At 43.8% G+C, this 13,115-nt stretch overlaps 1 protein-coding gene across 3 annotated transcripts; it reads left to right on the top strand.

Annotated features, from left to right (window-relative positions):
* Positions 1–1,797: 1,797 nt before the first annotated feature.
* Positions 1,798–9,213, top strand: ankk1 (ankyrin repeat and kinase domain containing 1). 3 transcript variants are annotated; one of them, XM_076036055.1, is made up of 9 exons: positions 1,798–2,128; positions 2,536–2,608; positions 2,701–2,852; positions 3,024–3,073; positions 3,230–3,385; positions 4,354–4,481; positions 5,431–5,464; positions 5,851–6,091; positions 7,742–9,213. In XM_076036055.1, exons 1-9 carry the CDS (start codon positions 1,944–1,946, stop codon positions 8,775–8,777), a joined length of 2,055 nt encoding a protein of 684 aa, XP_075892170.1. In that variant the 5' UTR covers positions 1,798–1,943; the 3' UTR covers positions 8,778–9,213. The 3 variants fall into 3 exon arrangements, with proteins under 3 accessions (XP_075892170.1, XP_075892169.1, XP_075892171.1); XM_076036054.1 differs by having other exon boundaries at positions 2,326–2,608; XM_076036056.1 differs by lacking the exon at positions 1,798–2,128 and having other exon boundaries at positions 2,537–2,637; positions 7,742–9,211.
* Positions 9,214–13,115: the final 3,902 nt, after the last annotated feature.

Genomic DNA, 13,115 nt, shown 5'->3' with positions numbered 1-13,115 from the left:
GCGGGGAAGAGGCGAGGCGAGGCGAGGCGAGGCGGGGAAGAGGGCATCTCTGTTTCCTCGTCTTCCTCGCTGAGCCTTCTGTCGCGCAATCCAGTCTTAGAATCCATCCAGCAGGATGTCTGCCCCTGAAAATATATTGTAATCATGAAGAACAGATATGTGTATATATATGTATGTATGTATATATATATATGTACATGTATATATACTGTATAAGCTCTTCTCGCTGCAATAAAGATCACTAGATTATTGCACTTGAACCCTTATTATGGCTTGTGGTGACTTTATTAGTTTCTGAAAGTAGATTTGTTTGGCTTAAAGCACAAGAGGGTCATCTCAGACATAAATGTACATGAAGGTATAAAGGTATAGATAGATAGATGAGCAAACTCAAGGTCCGGATCACAAGATTAAAAAAAAACAAAAAAAAAAACCCAGATGGCATACAGACAAACAAGCAACCAACAAAATATATAGAAAAAAAATAAGATGACTAAAATGCCCCAAAAAATGTAAAATCCTTCATTGATGATGTCATGCTGAATTCAGTGAGATGGTTATTAATACTAAACAAAGAATGCCAGACAAAGTCATATTCGCGTTGCCTTGTGCATGACTCACTTTAGAAATGAAAACAGCATTTAAAATGTTGAATTAATTATCAAATTGTAAGAACTGACCGAGAGCCTGGAAACTCTTCACTTTCCAAACTGTACAGTACACACAGTAACTGGTGGCTGAAGAATATTATTTTTGCTTGAGAAAACAGACTTAAAAATGTTGTTAACCAGCGTCAGCCTCCATCTACAGCACGCTGTGTGCTCAGCACGGACTTTGTCCCCATCAGGCCAACTGAGAAGTCATTTCAGCAGAGTAAACACCTCTGTGTGATGTAATCTTGGTCTTGTTCTCACGTACGTGGGTAATTGTCTTGTTTTTTTAAACATAGTGTCTCCTTTTTCTGTACTCCCCCCCCCCGCTTTTCTGTAAATGAAAATGAAAAAACTTCTGGGGTCGTACACCGCTCGTCTCTGTACAATCAGCTGGTGTTGATAATCAAACAAATTGACTAATCAGATAGAAATACAAACAAAAAAAACACATTGTTTTCCAGGTGGAGAGAAATATTGGACATTTTCACGTCCTTGACATGCTGGGCATTCCACAAGTCATGATCCTCCACTTAAATGGGGTACGAGAGAAGAGGATGTGAACTACTTAAATTACTTCATTCTATTTTTAAGATTTACTTTCCATTGAACGTTGCATACACACGCCTTGTGTAGTTAAAATTGCTGGTGGCGTGCACGTACGTAAGGACAGCTGGCACACACACACACACACACACACACACACACCGCCCCCCCGCTGAGATATAGAAGAGGGATTTCTTCAATGCAAACTGGTGACCACTGGGCCTCCTCGTCGTGACTGCTGGAGGTGAAGTACCTTGTTAAAGTTCAACTTAATGAAAGTGAATGGCTCATTAGGCACCTCAGCCTCACAGTCATATCATGTTTGATAGTATACCATTTCAACTCCTCAACACTAAATTCTGCTGCTTTGCTAATTTTTTCCCCTGTTACTTTTACGACAATTTCTCTTTTTGTCTCGTACTTTGTACTCTGTCTTGCCCTCGGAATTTCAAAAGTCACATAGTTTTGCCCGGAAGACTGTAAACTCAGTTGGCCTTCAGGCAGATTAAAACCGGCTGTGCGACATTGTAGTGTAAACAAGTTCTGCGTGTAGGCTCCTCCTATCCCTCAGCAGAGTGGTTTGTGCAAAGCCACACGCCTTTCACACCACCAGCTGTCACCGGCCTGGTTGCCTTTCCCCCCCCCTGCTCGTCGGAACTCTGGAGGATAAACTGTAGGATAAACGCCCCTCTTTCCAGTGCAGCGGGATTAGACGTCGTTCGCGTCGTCAGGGAGTTGTACGCGCTCATGGATTCTGTTGGCGGATCCATGGGGCAGTTCACGAGCTTCAGGAAGGATGACTTTGAGGCTGACTGGACTAAGGTGGCAGAAGGCAGGTTCACTCAGGTGTACCAGGTCAAACTCAAGATCTGGCGGGAAAAATGTGCGCTGAAAAGCTATGACTTGGCAATTTGTCCAAGCAAGTTTTACAGGTGGGACTGGCATTGATATATATATATACAAAAAAATCACCAACTGCCGTATATAGTTATTTTTAGTTTTCAATTTTGTGAAGCATTTCTTGCTATTAAATCGCAAATTTTAAACTAAAAGTCTTTGGTTTGGTTTTAATAATTTTCTAACCAACATTTGTTTCTCTATCTTTTTTTTTTTTAATATATATATATAGGAGAGTATTGGATGTGGTTTCTGACATAGCCAAAGTGAAATTCAGGTACATTGTGCCCATCTACGGGGTGTGCAGTGAGGTAACGGGCGTAGTGATGGAGTACATGAGCAATGGATCGTTGAACAGCCTCCTGGCCAGTCACATGCTGATGTGGCCAAAGAAGTTCCAGATGATTCATGAGGTCTCGATGGGCATGAATTTCCTCCACAGCATGAAGCCTCCAGTACTCCATCTTAACCTGAAGACGTCCAACATCCTGCTGGACGACCACCTCCATGTCAAGGTCAGAGCAGCGCTTGAAAAAGTTGCGGGGTAAGACAAGATATGTAGAGTAGGATTGCTATTTACAACTGTGACCAAGTCCCTATTCTCAAGATTTCAGATTTTGGTTTAATCCACTGGGAGGAAGGAATGGACACCAAAGTTTTCATGGAGGACTTGACAGCGTATGGAAACATTAGTTACACTCCCCCTGAGACCTTCTCAAAGAATTCAGACCCACCGGGAACCTCCTTCGACGTTTACAGGTCACATAGCAACATGTTTCTTTGGAGTAATTTTGATTATCTGAATCAATATCTTCATGACTTAGGGGTTAGTTAGCTCATCCTTAGTCAGCAGGACACATACATACACAGGTGTAATGGGAAAAAAAGTGAATGTACTAAGAGAATCCTCTTGTCTTTTCAAATTTCCAGCTTTGGGATCCTTATTTGGGAGATTCTGACACAACAGAAACCATATGCTGGTACGACTGATTCCACTTGAGATGCAATGCATTTTTTTTTTTTTTTTTTTGGTTGCATGTAAGCGGGACATCATACTGTGCGTGCAGAACTGAGGTGCATCCATCTACCTCTTGGTGCTCATGCTGTCTAAAGACCTGTGTGTTCTATGGTGGCAGGGTGCAGCGTGACCACAGTCCTCCTACAGGTGTCACATGGTAAGAGACCCAATGTGGACATGATACCTGAGCAGAGACCGCAGGAGTGCAATCAGATGATCAGTGTCATGAAGCAGTGCTGGGACCAGGAAGACAGGAAGAGGCCTCCATTCTCAGGTATAGAGAAAGCACGTCTCATATTCACTGTAAATAGCTTGTCTCTTATTTGTGGAGGCTTCAAGTTATAATCAATTACTGCTGAAAAGAAAAACATAGGGAATGCACGAAAACGCATTTTAACACAATCAGAATTTACACAGATATACAGACATACATCATAGATCATTCCAAAATCCCAAGCAATTATTTATTCTGGCCTTATTCACTTAATGCAGAATTGCCTTTTTCATTTAACGGCTCATTTATAGCAATATTTTTGTGCGGTTATTTTTATTTATTTTTTATTATTATTCACTGTGCATTAATTGGAATGTCAAGTAGAAGTTAATTTAATTATGTTCTGTTTTGGTTTAAAACAGAAACATAATTCAGCCAAGTGAAATTTCCCTCCCATTTGTCACGTCTGATCCAACATGCTGCAGTTTTTAACCAGAAAAAAATGCAGATAAACATAAAAAATACAATATAAAAGAGATGTCAGACGTCTCCTTAGCTCGTGTTCATATCAGTTGCACATACATATATACATACATAAACACATTCATTAATCACTTAACAGTGACAGTTAAGAGTATTGAGTGAATCATAACAGCAAAAAAATAATTTTTATTGCTAAAAAATGTATTGTTTTGAGATGACAATGAAAACGTTCCAAAGCGACAGACATTTTTTCCCTCATGTCAAAAAAGTTTGCGAACAAAAAGTATTGTTTTGTTCAAACTCTTTGCACTTTGCAAAGTGAGAGGGGGAGAACACATTCTTCCGCGTGAAATCTAGCAACAAACATGAATAAAACAGAACACTGATTTTTAGGCAAGGCTTGGCACTATGGTAACAGAAGCCAGCAGCCATCTGAATGTTAAAACTCCTCCTGAATCACAACTTTTCAATTTTGTACAAGCCGTTGTCCACAAATCAAACTTTGAGGAAGAGTCTCATGGTTAACTTTTTAACTTTTGCTTCAGACACTGTCAAGAAGACAGAGGCTTTGAGTGACGTTCTGAAGATCCCCGGATCTGCCACGTGTCTCAAAGTTGGTGGGGTTGACCGACAGAAACCCAATTATCCTTGGCTGGTTTCCCCTGTGGACAAGGTCAGTTGAGTCTGAATGGAACTGAATTATTAGCCTGTTGCTCGAGCTAGTCTTGGTGTGTACCGCGCTGTGGTGCGCTGGAAAAATAATGACGGAATAATCTACTTGCCTTGCCTCGCCACCTTACTGTCACGTCAATGCTGCTGTGGGACAGTCATCTAAAGTTATGACATTTAAGGCATTTTATATTTCCTTCTTAATGTTGGATGGATTTTTTTTTTTTATTTAGACAGCAGCATGTGACTTTGCTTGAACTTGCTAGATTTTCCCCACCTGTCCCTTCAGAAAAGAGCCGACAAAAAAGACTTTGAAAAGACCTTCCCCCCCGCCCTTACGTTTGGAGGATACAAACCCAATTTATTTTCCATCGCCGAGACAGCTAGTTGGCAACAGCTCAAGGCTTTATGATTGTGTGAGGGGTGACAACTTTTGCCAAACTCAGTCATGAAGGGAACGTCTTTTGTCAGCGGTTGCTTTTGTGCGACGCTCAAAGAATGCTGAAAAGTTCTTGGATGAATCCACCAGCGTTGCAGATGTACAAAATCAATTTAGTTCACATAATCGAGCGTGCTCTTAAGATGTCCGTACGAGCTGAATACCTGAATACTTCCTGCGTACCACCTTTGAGTGGGTGCCAAGGAAAATGCATCTGCGAGTGCGTACGTGCCTCAGTTACGCTCAGTGAAAGTCCTCAACGTCTTGAATGTAGACCTTTTGCAATTTTGCATTGACGGTCACAATAAGTTGCAGTACGAATTCCTTTGTGCACCAAACACATTGTTCTCTGGCACCATTCACGGTACTTGTACAAGGGAAAAGTGTTTTGCCATGTGCACTCTGACAGAGCCAGTCTGACGGTTTGCAAGCGTGTTTGCCAAGCTTGTGAGAACACTGATCCTGCCAACTTGATTGCAACATTCTCCGTGTTCCTTTTTTTTCTCCATTACAGCTCGAGTTGCCTGAGATGTGCGACCCTCCCCCAGGTAAACGCAAGGGTGGTTGGAGTTGGATTGGAAATTAATTTTAATGAGTCAAGCCTGCTTCGTAATTCACACCGCGGATATTACCATGACAGCAACGTTGTGATAACAATAGAAATCAGAGAACAATTTAAGTCAACAGCCTCCGTGAACTTCTGAATAAATGATTGCCCTCTTTTTTTTTTAAAACTAGCCTATTTAATTTCACTCCTCATTAAAACGTAACTGTTATGATGTCCCTGTTGAATAATAAAGAAACAATTGCCAGTTTCATGTTATCGCTGAACTCCGCAGCCTGTAGAAATCTCCCAGTAAGTAAAGTGTTCTCCATTGCTCTCATTATAACAATGTCTTCCAAAAAAAAAAAAAAAAAAAAATCTCATTCACAGGTCAAAAACACGAAAAGGAGAACATTCTGTCTCTGCTCTCCAAAAAGGACTTTGGCAGTTTCAGAGAGTCAGTGAAAAGAGAGCACGTTCACACACAGTTTTCCGACAAAATGAGCCTCCTCCACTGCACCGTGGTCAGCAGGGATGCAGAGAGTGTGGAGCATGTCCTCAATTTGGGCGCTGACGTCAACTGCAAAACTGCAGGAGGTTACACTCCTCTCATTATCGCCGTTCTACAGAGGTCGGTATTAGAACACCAAACCAAGTTCTCTGCTTGGATGGAATTTGAGCCTTTTGATCTGGTTTCTACGATTCATTAATTCATATGTTAAAATACGTTTTTAATGATTTTGGTGATTCACTTCTTTTTTTTTTTTAATTAGAAATAGACTCTTTGAGATTTTCATAAAACTTTATAACATTTCCATAAACAACGGCAGAAATAGCATAATCTTAAAAAAAACTTCCTTGAATTTGCATTTGCTTAATGAAAGCACTGGTTAGCATAGCGCTACTGTTTTTATTTAAAAGGGGGGGATTTTCAAATGTTTGCTTTAAATTAGCCTGACATTATCTGGAACTACACTCTATTTGTATTTTCACTCTTTAGTTCCCTGTTACACTAGGGCAGGTCTATTGGGCTCTAATTGACCCTTCAGTAAACCCCGGCCCCATAGTAACTGTTGCTAACCATGGCAAGCTTTAACCTTACAGTACAGTCTGGCATGTAAGTATGGCATTTCTTTTACTTGCCCAGTGACTGATATTCCACAGGAAAGGGCTCCAATATGCTTTGAAGACGAGAAAAGATGTTTTCAGAATGTTCTTTGCAATGATGTGCAATGATTTGAATGCAGAGATCACAATCCAGGAAAAAGCACACTCAATGGTCTCAATGGAATATAAAAAATGCAAGCCTGCCCTCTAAACCTTTAGGATATCGAGCATCTGACTTGCATGCACCGTGGACACACCGCTTCGGTGTATTGACAGCGAGAGGAAGTTTGCCACAGTGCGCATGCTAAGGTGTGATTGGTCAGTAGCCGCTGAAAATAGCTGGGCTTACCGAAGGGTCAATTTCCCACAACGAGTCCATTTGAGCCGTTGCAACCTCTATTTATAGTGAGAAACCCTCAATTGCTGAAAGTCGACAATAGACCCTCATTTTGCACACATCCCCCAACCACTCACACACATCCACCCCCTCAAACAATGGGTCCGTGTTTGTTGCACAGCATCAGCCAATACATTTTCTGTCATTGTGGATGGAACCGAGGCAGCGGGGGATCACTCAGGTACCCCGGGTGAAAAATGTAAAGTGGTGTCCTTGCATGACATGTAATTAAAATAAAACAAAAAGAAAGAATTGTGGCCACTTTTGGGTGTGAAAAGAAAGCTTCATCATTATGTTCTGCATGTTCACGGATATGAAGCATTTATACTTGGACAAAAGTGGGTCCACTTGTATTGAGATGGCAATATTGCACCACCACCTATCTTATCTGATATCAGAAAGATTGAAGATGGGGTGGACATCAGAAAATAGAGGGTGACACTGTGTGCAGTTTGTTCTCTTATCATTAAATGCTGGTAAATCTTGAAACATTGACTCATGAAGCCCTTTAGATGTCCCTGAGACACCACTTTATAAATCACTGTCAAAGATGGTATGAACAGCCAAGCCTCTGCCTTCCTTAATCCCCAAAATGATTAAGGCCGATATAGAAATAAATACTGGCAAAGAAGTGAACTGGATTAAAAAAAAAAAAACCCACCTGAAACGCAATTACTCCTGAACCTGTCACGTCTCTGTTCATTGTGGTGCCTTATTATAACCACCTATGCTGATGACGAGCCGACGTCATTTAATAAACCCTCTTGTTGTGCGCAGGCTTCACGACATTGTGTCTCTACTGCTGGAGCGCGGCGCGGACACCAACCAGACGGACGACGACCAGTGGACCGCACTCCACTTCGCCGCTCAGAACGGCGACAACCGGGCCGCCCGCCTCCTCCTGGACAAGGCCACCGCGGTCGACGTCCAGGAGAAGGTGGGCTGGACGCCCCTGCACCTGGCCTGCCAGAACGGCCACGAGACGGTGGCGCGCCTGCTGCTCTCCCGCCAGTCGGAGGAGCCGGCGCTGGGCCAGCGGGAGGCGCAGGGGCGGACGCCGCTGCACCTCGCCGCCGCCTACGGCCACATGGACATCGTCAAGCTGCTGCTGTCTCAGGGGGCCAAACCCAACGTGGCCGACTCCTCGCTCTCCACCCCTCTTCACCTGTCGGCCGAGGACGGACACAACCGAGTGGTGCGGCAGCTGCTGAAGAGCGGCGCCGCCGTGGACGCCGCCAACGGCAAGGGCCTCACTTCGCTCCACTTGGCCGCACTGAGGGGTCACACGGGCATCTGCAGGCAGCTGCTGTCCAACCAGGCCGACCCGGAGTTGCGGACTACCCAGGGATGGACGCCCATGCACCTGGCCGCCCTACGGGGGCACGAGGCCACCGTGATCCAGCTGGAGTCCCAGGGCGCCAGCGTGAACGCCCGCGGCCAGGACGGGTGGACGCCGCTGCACCTCGCCTGCCACCAGAGCCACGCGGCGGTGGCGGCGGCGCTACTGGCCGCCAAGGCTGACCCGGATGCCTCGGAGGACAGCAAGGGGTGGACGCCGCTGCACGTGGCCGCCTCCAGCTCCTGCTTCTCGAGCGTCCTCCACCTGATCAAGTGCGGCGCCAACGTGAACGCAGCGAACTCGGAGAGGGCGACGCCGCTGCACGTGGCCGCGCGGCACGGAAGCGCGGCCGTCGTGAAGGCCCTGCTCCTGAACGAGGCCGACCGGAGCCTGAGGGACTCGTCCGGGTCTACGGCTCTGACTGTGGCCAAAGAGAGTGAAAAACTGGAAATAGTGAAGTTGTTAGAGAATTAGTCTAAAAAACAAAAACAAGAAACACTTTGGCTACCTGTAATCCAGATTTTCTTTTTGTACTTTCTTTCCTGACCAATGTGAACATTCTGTGTGTCACTGTATTGTAGACATAACTCAAGGACTGTCTTAAACTTCAATGTTATTAAACATTATACAACAAAATTCTATCTGGTGAGTCTGAACATCAAATCAAAGTAAGAAGAGATAAAAACTTAAATTGAAGACAATCAACCAACAGACAGTGAGCAACAATTTGCAGGATAATTCAGCTAAATTTTCCCAGCATGTTTGAGTGGGTTGTTTCCTAAAAAGGTCTTTGTGATGTTTTTAGAGTAATGAACAATATTTTAAAAAAGAAATATGCAGCAGCAACAGTGTCTTTCTGTTTTACAGTTGACTAAAAATGTTAATTAATGACGCCTAGTTTGGATTCAGCCAAAAAAAAAAGGAGGCACTGTAATTAATGGTTGTGGGCTTAAAGTTCTAATCCTCAAAAAGAGCAAATTTAAATAAATATTGCATTTATTTTAATAGCTCACACGTGGCTCAGCGAAGCTTGTCGAAACCCTCATCCATCGAAGTAATTAGGCCAGAAAACTTTGCCTGGTTTAAATCCTGATGGAAAAAACAATCCCGTTTTCTGTCGCTACAAGACTAACCTTCATTACCGCGACAGTTATCTCTTACTACTCATCTTTTCTCACGCATTAAGAGTTATCCAGGCCCACCTGCATAACCTCTTTGCAACATTCTGATGTTTATTGAGAGGTATCGCGAGCCGTGTTCATGTAAGGCGAGACTGTCTTGCAGAAGTGACTGTAAACACACAGAGAAAAAGGTTCAACTCGACGGTGCTCAGAAACAGACTGATAGCGGGAACTGTTGAGCTTGCCGGGTTCCTATCAGCGAGCTCCGGCTCCGTTGCAACTTTGCATTATTGGGCCATCCATCATCCGTTCTCTTTCCATGGGAATGAGAAAAGTTTGGAAAACAAACAGTTTCTGTGATTTATACAGAAAACTGTATGAAATGCACACACACACACACACACACGCACACATTCAGACAGATGCCCCTGTCTGAACCGATTAGTGAGTATACCTGCTGGATGGTACATGCATCGCATGGTTTCAAATTTGCGGCTGCGTCCGACAGAAGCAGACAGAGCGTGAATGTTGCATTGCAGTGTGACAGGAACGACTGCAAAGCTTACACCATTCTCTTTATCCCCCCCCCACGGCCACCGTACCTCATCACTGCTCATCGCAATTTGCACTTTGCATTACAATACCAGACATTTTTTTTAAAGGTGGTATTTTTTTGTGTGTGTTATTTTATTTCTCTATTTTGCTGTTGTAGTTTTCCATTCATTGCGTCATGTAAACATAACACAAAAAGTAAGGAAATTTGTGTTTGGCAGATCACTTCTTTATTGTGACAAGGCTTCTTGGAAATAAATCTTATATCGTTGGAAAGCCTGTAAATTCCCCCTTTAAATGGTGCCACACTTGTAAGGAACATGCATTTGTGGGGTGAGCAGCAGAGCTAAGTATCTGGGTTGCACCCATGAAAAATGTATCAAATCTTCTCTGCTGAGTCAAACAGCTTAGTCTGCCATTGGCTCTTGTTTGATGGATTGGATGATTGAAATTTGAGGAAACAAAACATATTGGCAATGTAACAATTGAGTCATTGAACAAACAGGAGCCTCAGTAGCGTGTGGAAGAACCACACACAGCCACAACCGCCTGGCATCTCCTCCTCACGCTGGTCACCAGCCCTGTCACACACTGCCGTGGGATGGCATCCCCTTATTCAACCAGTATTTGTCGGAAGTCAGTTATTGTGTCGGTCACTCTGGCACGAGTGAACAGCACGCACGCCCAGGCTGATCCCACTAGTGTTCAATGGGGTTGAGGTCAGGACTGCTGGCAGGCCATTCCATCTTCTCCACTCCCAAATTTTGGAGGTAGTCTCTGATAAACCTCACTCTGCGGGGGCGAAGTCATCTTGGAGGATGGACTGTGGTCCCAGAGTGTGGAGATATGGGATTGCCACTGGTTGCAGAATCTCATCTTGTTACGATCGGCTCGAGATGTTTAAAGGAGAGAGATTGTAACATAAAAACCCTCAGGAGATCAGTAGGTGTAAATGATTAAAACAGGCTTTATTATCCTAAACAAAAAGAACGAGGCAAAACTGCAACGTAGGGTGACCAACTGGTGACTTCAAAAAGAACGAGAGCAATCTATTTAGAACAGAAGTTGTCAAAAAGGGAAAAGAAAACCTCGCTGTCTAGCTATCGAGACGGCCGGTGGCCGTAACACATCTAAAGGTCTCTCTGCTTTAAGATGACCTCCAACGATGACAAGCCTTGTTCTTCCAGTGAAGTAGATGCCACCCCACACCATCACACTGCCTCCACCAAGAGATGTTACTCTGCCGGTGCAGCAATCAGCATACTCCGTCCTCAGCGTCTTCTCCACACTTTGACCCTGCGATCCAACTGCCGTAGGCCAGAATCTGGACTCATCACTGAACAGAACGTTCCTCCACATGTTCAGGCACCTGATTGGCAGCACCTTGGAGGTACCAGAAGCTAAAAAAAAAAAAAAAGAAAAAAAAGAGTCAATAGCAACAGCAGAATAAGCTGTTTGACTCGGCAGAGAAGATTTGATGCATTTTTCATGGGCGCAACCCAGATACTTAGCTCTGCTGCTCACCCCACAAATGCATATTTCTTACAAGTGTGCCATCATATAAAAGGGGAGTATACAGGCTTTCCAACGATATAAGAATTATTTCCAAGAAGCAATGTCACAACAACAAAAAATTATCTACCAAATACAAATTACCTTAATTTGTTCTGTTTATTTTCTATCATTTAACTTGGCAGCAGTGCGGAAAGCAACAAAAGAATTTCATCGCACAGAGAAACGCGTCCTCCTGAAAACACACCCATGATTAATGAGGAGACTGAGGACAACCCCTTTCAACCATTTTGGTCCATTTTTCTGCCGTTAATGATTGCAGAAGTGCATTTGGAGACGACATGACTGCAATTGCACCATGCGCTTCAGATCATGCACTCTTGAAATAGGGCCCTGTCAATCACACACTGCAGTTTGCATCCACCCATTGGTCAAGAACACAGCCATACACTGAAAATGCCTTCAAGGGCTATGATCAGTTCCCCCCTCTTGCACTAACTAACCTCACCACAGCCACACGTCCCCTCTTTGCTCTTCCTCTCGGCCTCCAGCCTGACAGTTCCAACCTCATACTGCTATACTCTCTGTCTTTAAACCATCCAACATTGCTGCTCCGACCCCTCTTTTCTATACTTTCCCTTTCATTTGCGCACACTCTTTTATCATACATCACACCCGACACTTTGCAAACTCAAAGGGGTGAACTCTTTTTCACCCTCTCTGTTTTTCTGGACCCTCAGCCGTTACAGTACCCCCGTAACTCATTACCTCACCATTACAGGAAAGGAAAGGAAAACATTATTTATTCACGAAAACCTTCGTTTTTCTGGCGTTGTACTTGAAGGGAGTAACACTTGTCCAGGTGGGTTCACAGTTCAGCAGTCGCACGCAAGCAGCTTTGTTAGCATGTTAAGTAGTGTTTACTCACGTTTGATTTAAAAAACAAAACAAAAAAAAACTATTTTGTAACTGTATTTGCTGTGGCATCAAGCATCAAGGACAACCGATATAGTAAATGTACTGTATGTTTAAAAAGATTTATTATGCCTGCTGCAGATCCACTCTGTTTTCACTCGAGAAAACCTCTTGTTGCTTAAGACTAACCAGGAACTTTACCTCGGGGACCACTATCGCCATTTCAGCTGCTCTCAACGGCTCAAAAGGCTCGTTGTGGGACCCGAGGTGCATCCAAGCGCAACAAATGCCTATCTGTTTCTGAACGCTTTCTGCAAGCCACAAAAACAAACTAACCAAAAAAAAAACCAAAACCCTCCCATAACAATGCTCATGAGTGCATAGCGGCATATTTTCTGCTGGCGGTCTAAAAAAAAAGAAAAGAATCGATAACGAAATAAGAAAAACAACTTTACAACATTGTTTATTTTCCGTGGTTTGGCTGCCTATTTTTATAACTGATGCATCTTTACTTCACACAACTGACATGACGGCACATTTACAGTATCTGGCTTAATGGGAGCAAACTATCTTAATGACAGACTTTCACGATTGCCATAAGATGAAGAGCCGTAACGGAGCGTGCTGCATCTACAAAGCATTCGTTGTTCATGCCTCTTCTTTTAACGAGGCGCTGTTGTCCGATGATTGCATTTATTTGCACTGTGGCCGT

The sequence above is a fragment of the Nelusetta ayraudi genome, unplaced genomic scaffold (genome assembly GCF_046127955.1).
Source record: "Nelusetta ayraudi isolate G7.1 ecotype Tasmania unplaced genomic scaffold, CSIRO-AGI_Nayr_v1 ptg000048l, whole genome shotgun sequence".
Taxonomy (NCBI): Eukaryota; Metazoa; Chordata; class Actinopteri; order Tetraodontiformes; family Monacanthidae; genus Nelusetta; species Nelusetta ayraudi.
This window is presented reverse-complemented; position numbering and strand designations above follow the sequence as displayed.

Coding starts and splice junctions, on each gene's coding strand:
- ankk1 (XM_076036054.1), top strand. CDS start 1,944: ATGGATTCTGTTGGCGGATCCATGGGGCAGTTCACGAGCTTCAGGAAG. Junction 3,386..4,353: donor GAAGAGGCCTCCATTCTCAG/GTATAGAGAAAG, acceptor CTTTTGCTTCAG/ACACTGTCAAGAAGACAGAG. Junction 6,092..7,741: donor ATTATCGCCGTTCTACAGAG/GTCGGTATTAGA, acceptor TGTTGTGCGCAG/GCTTCACGACATTGTGTCTC.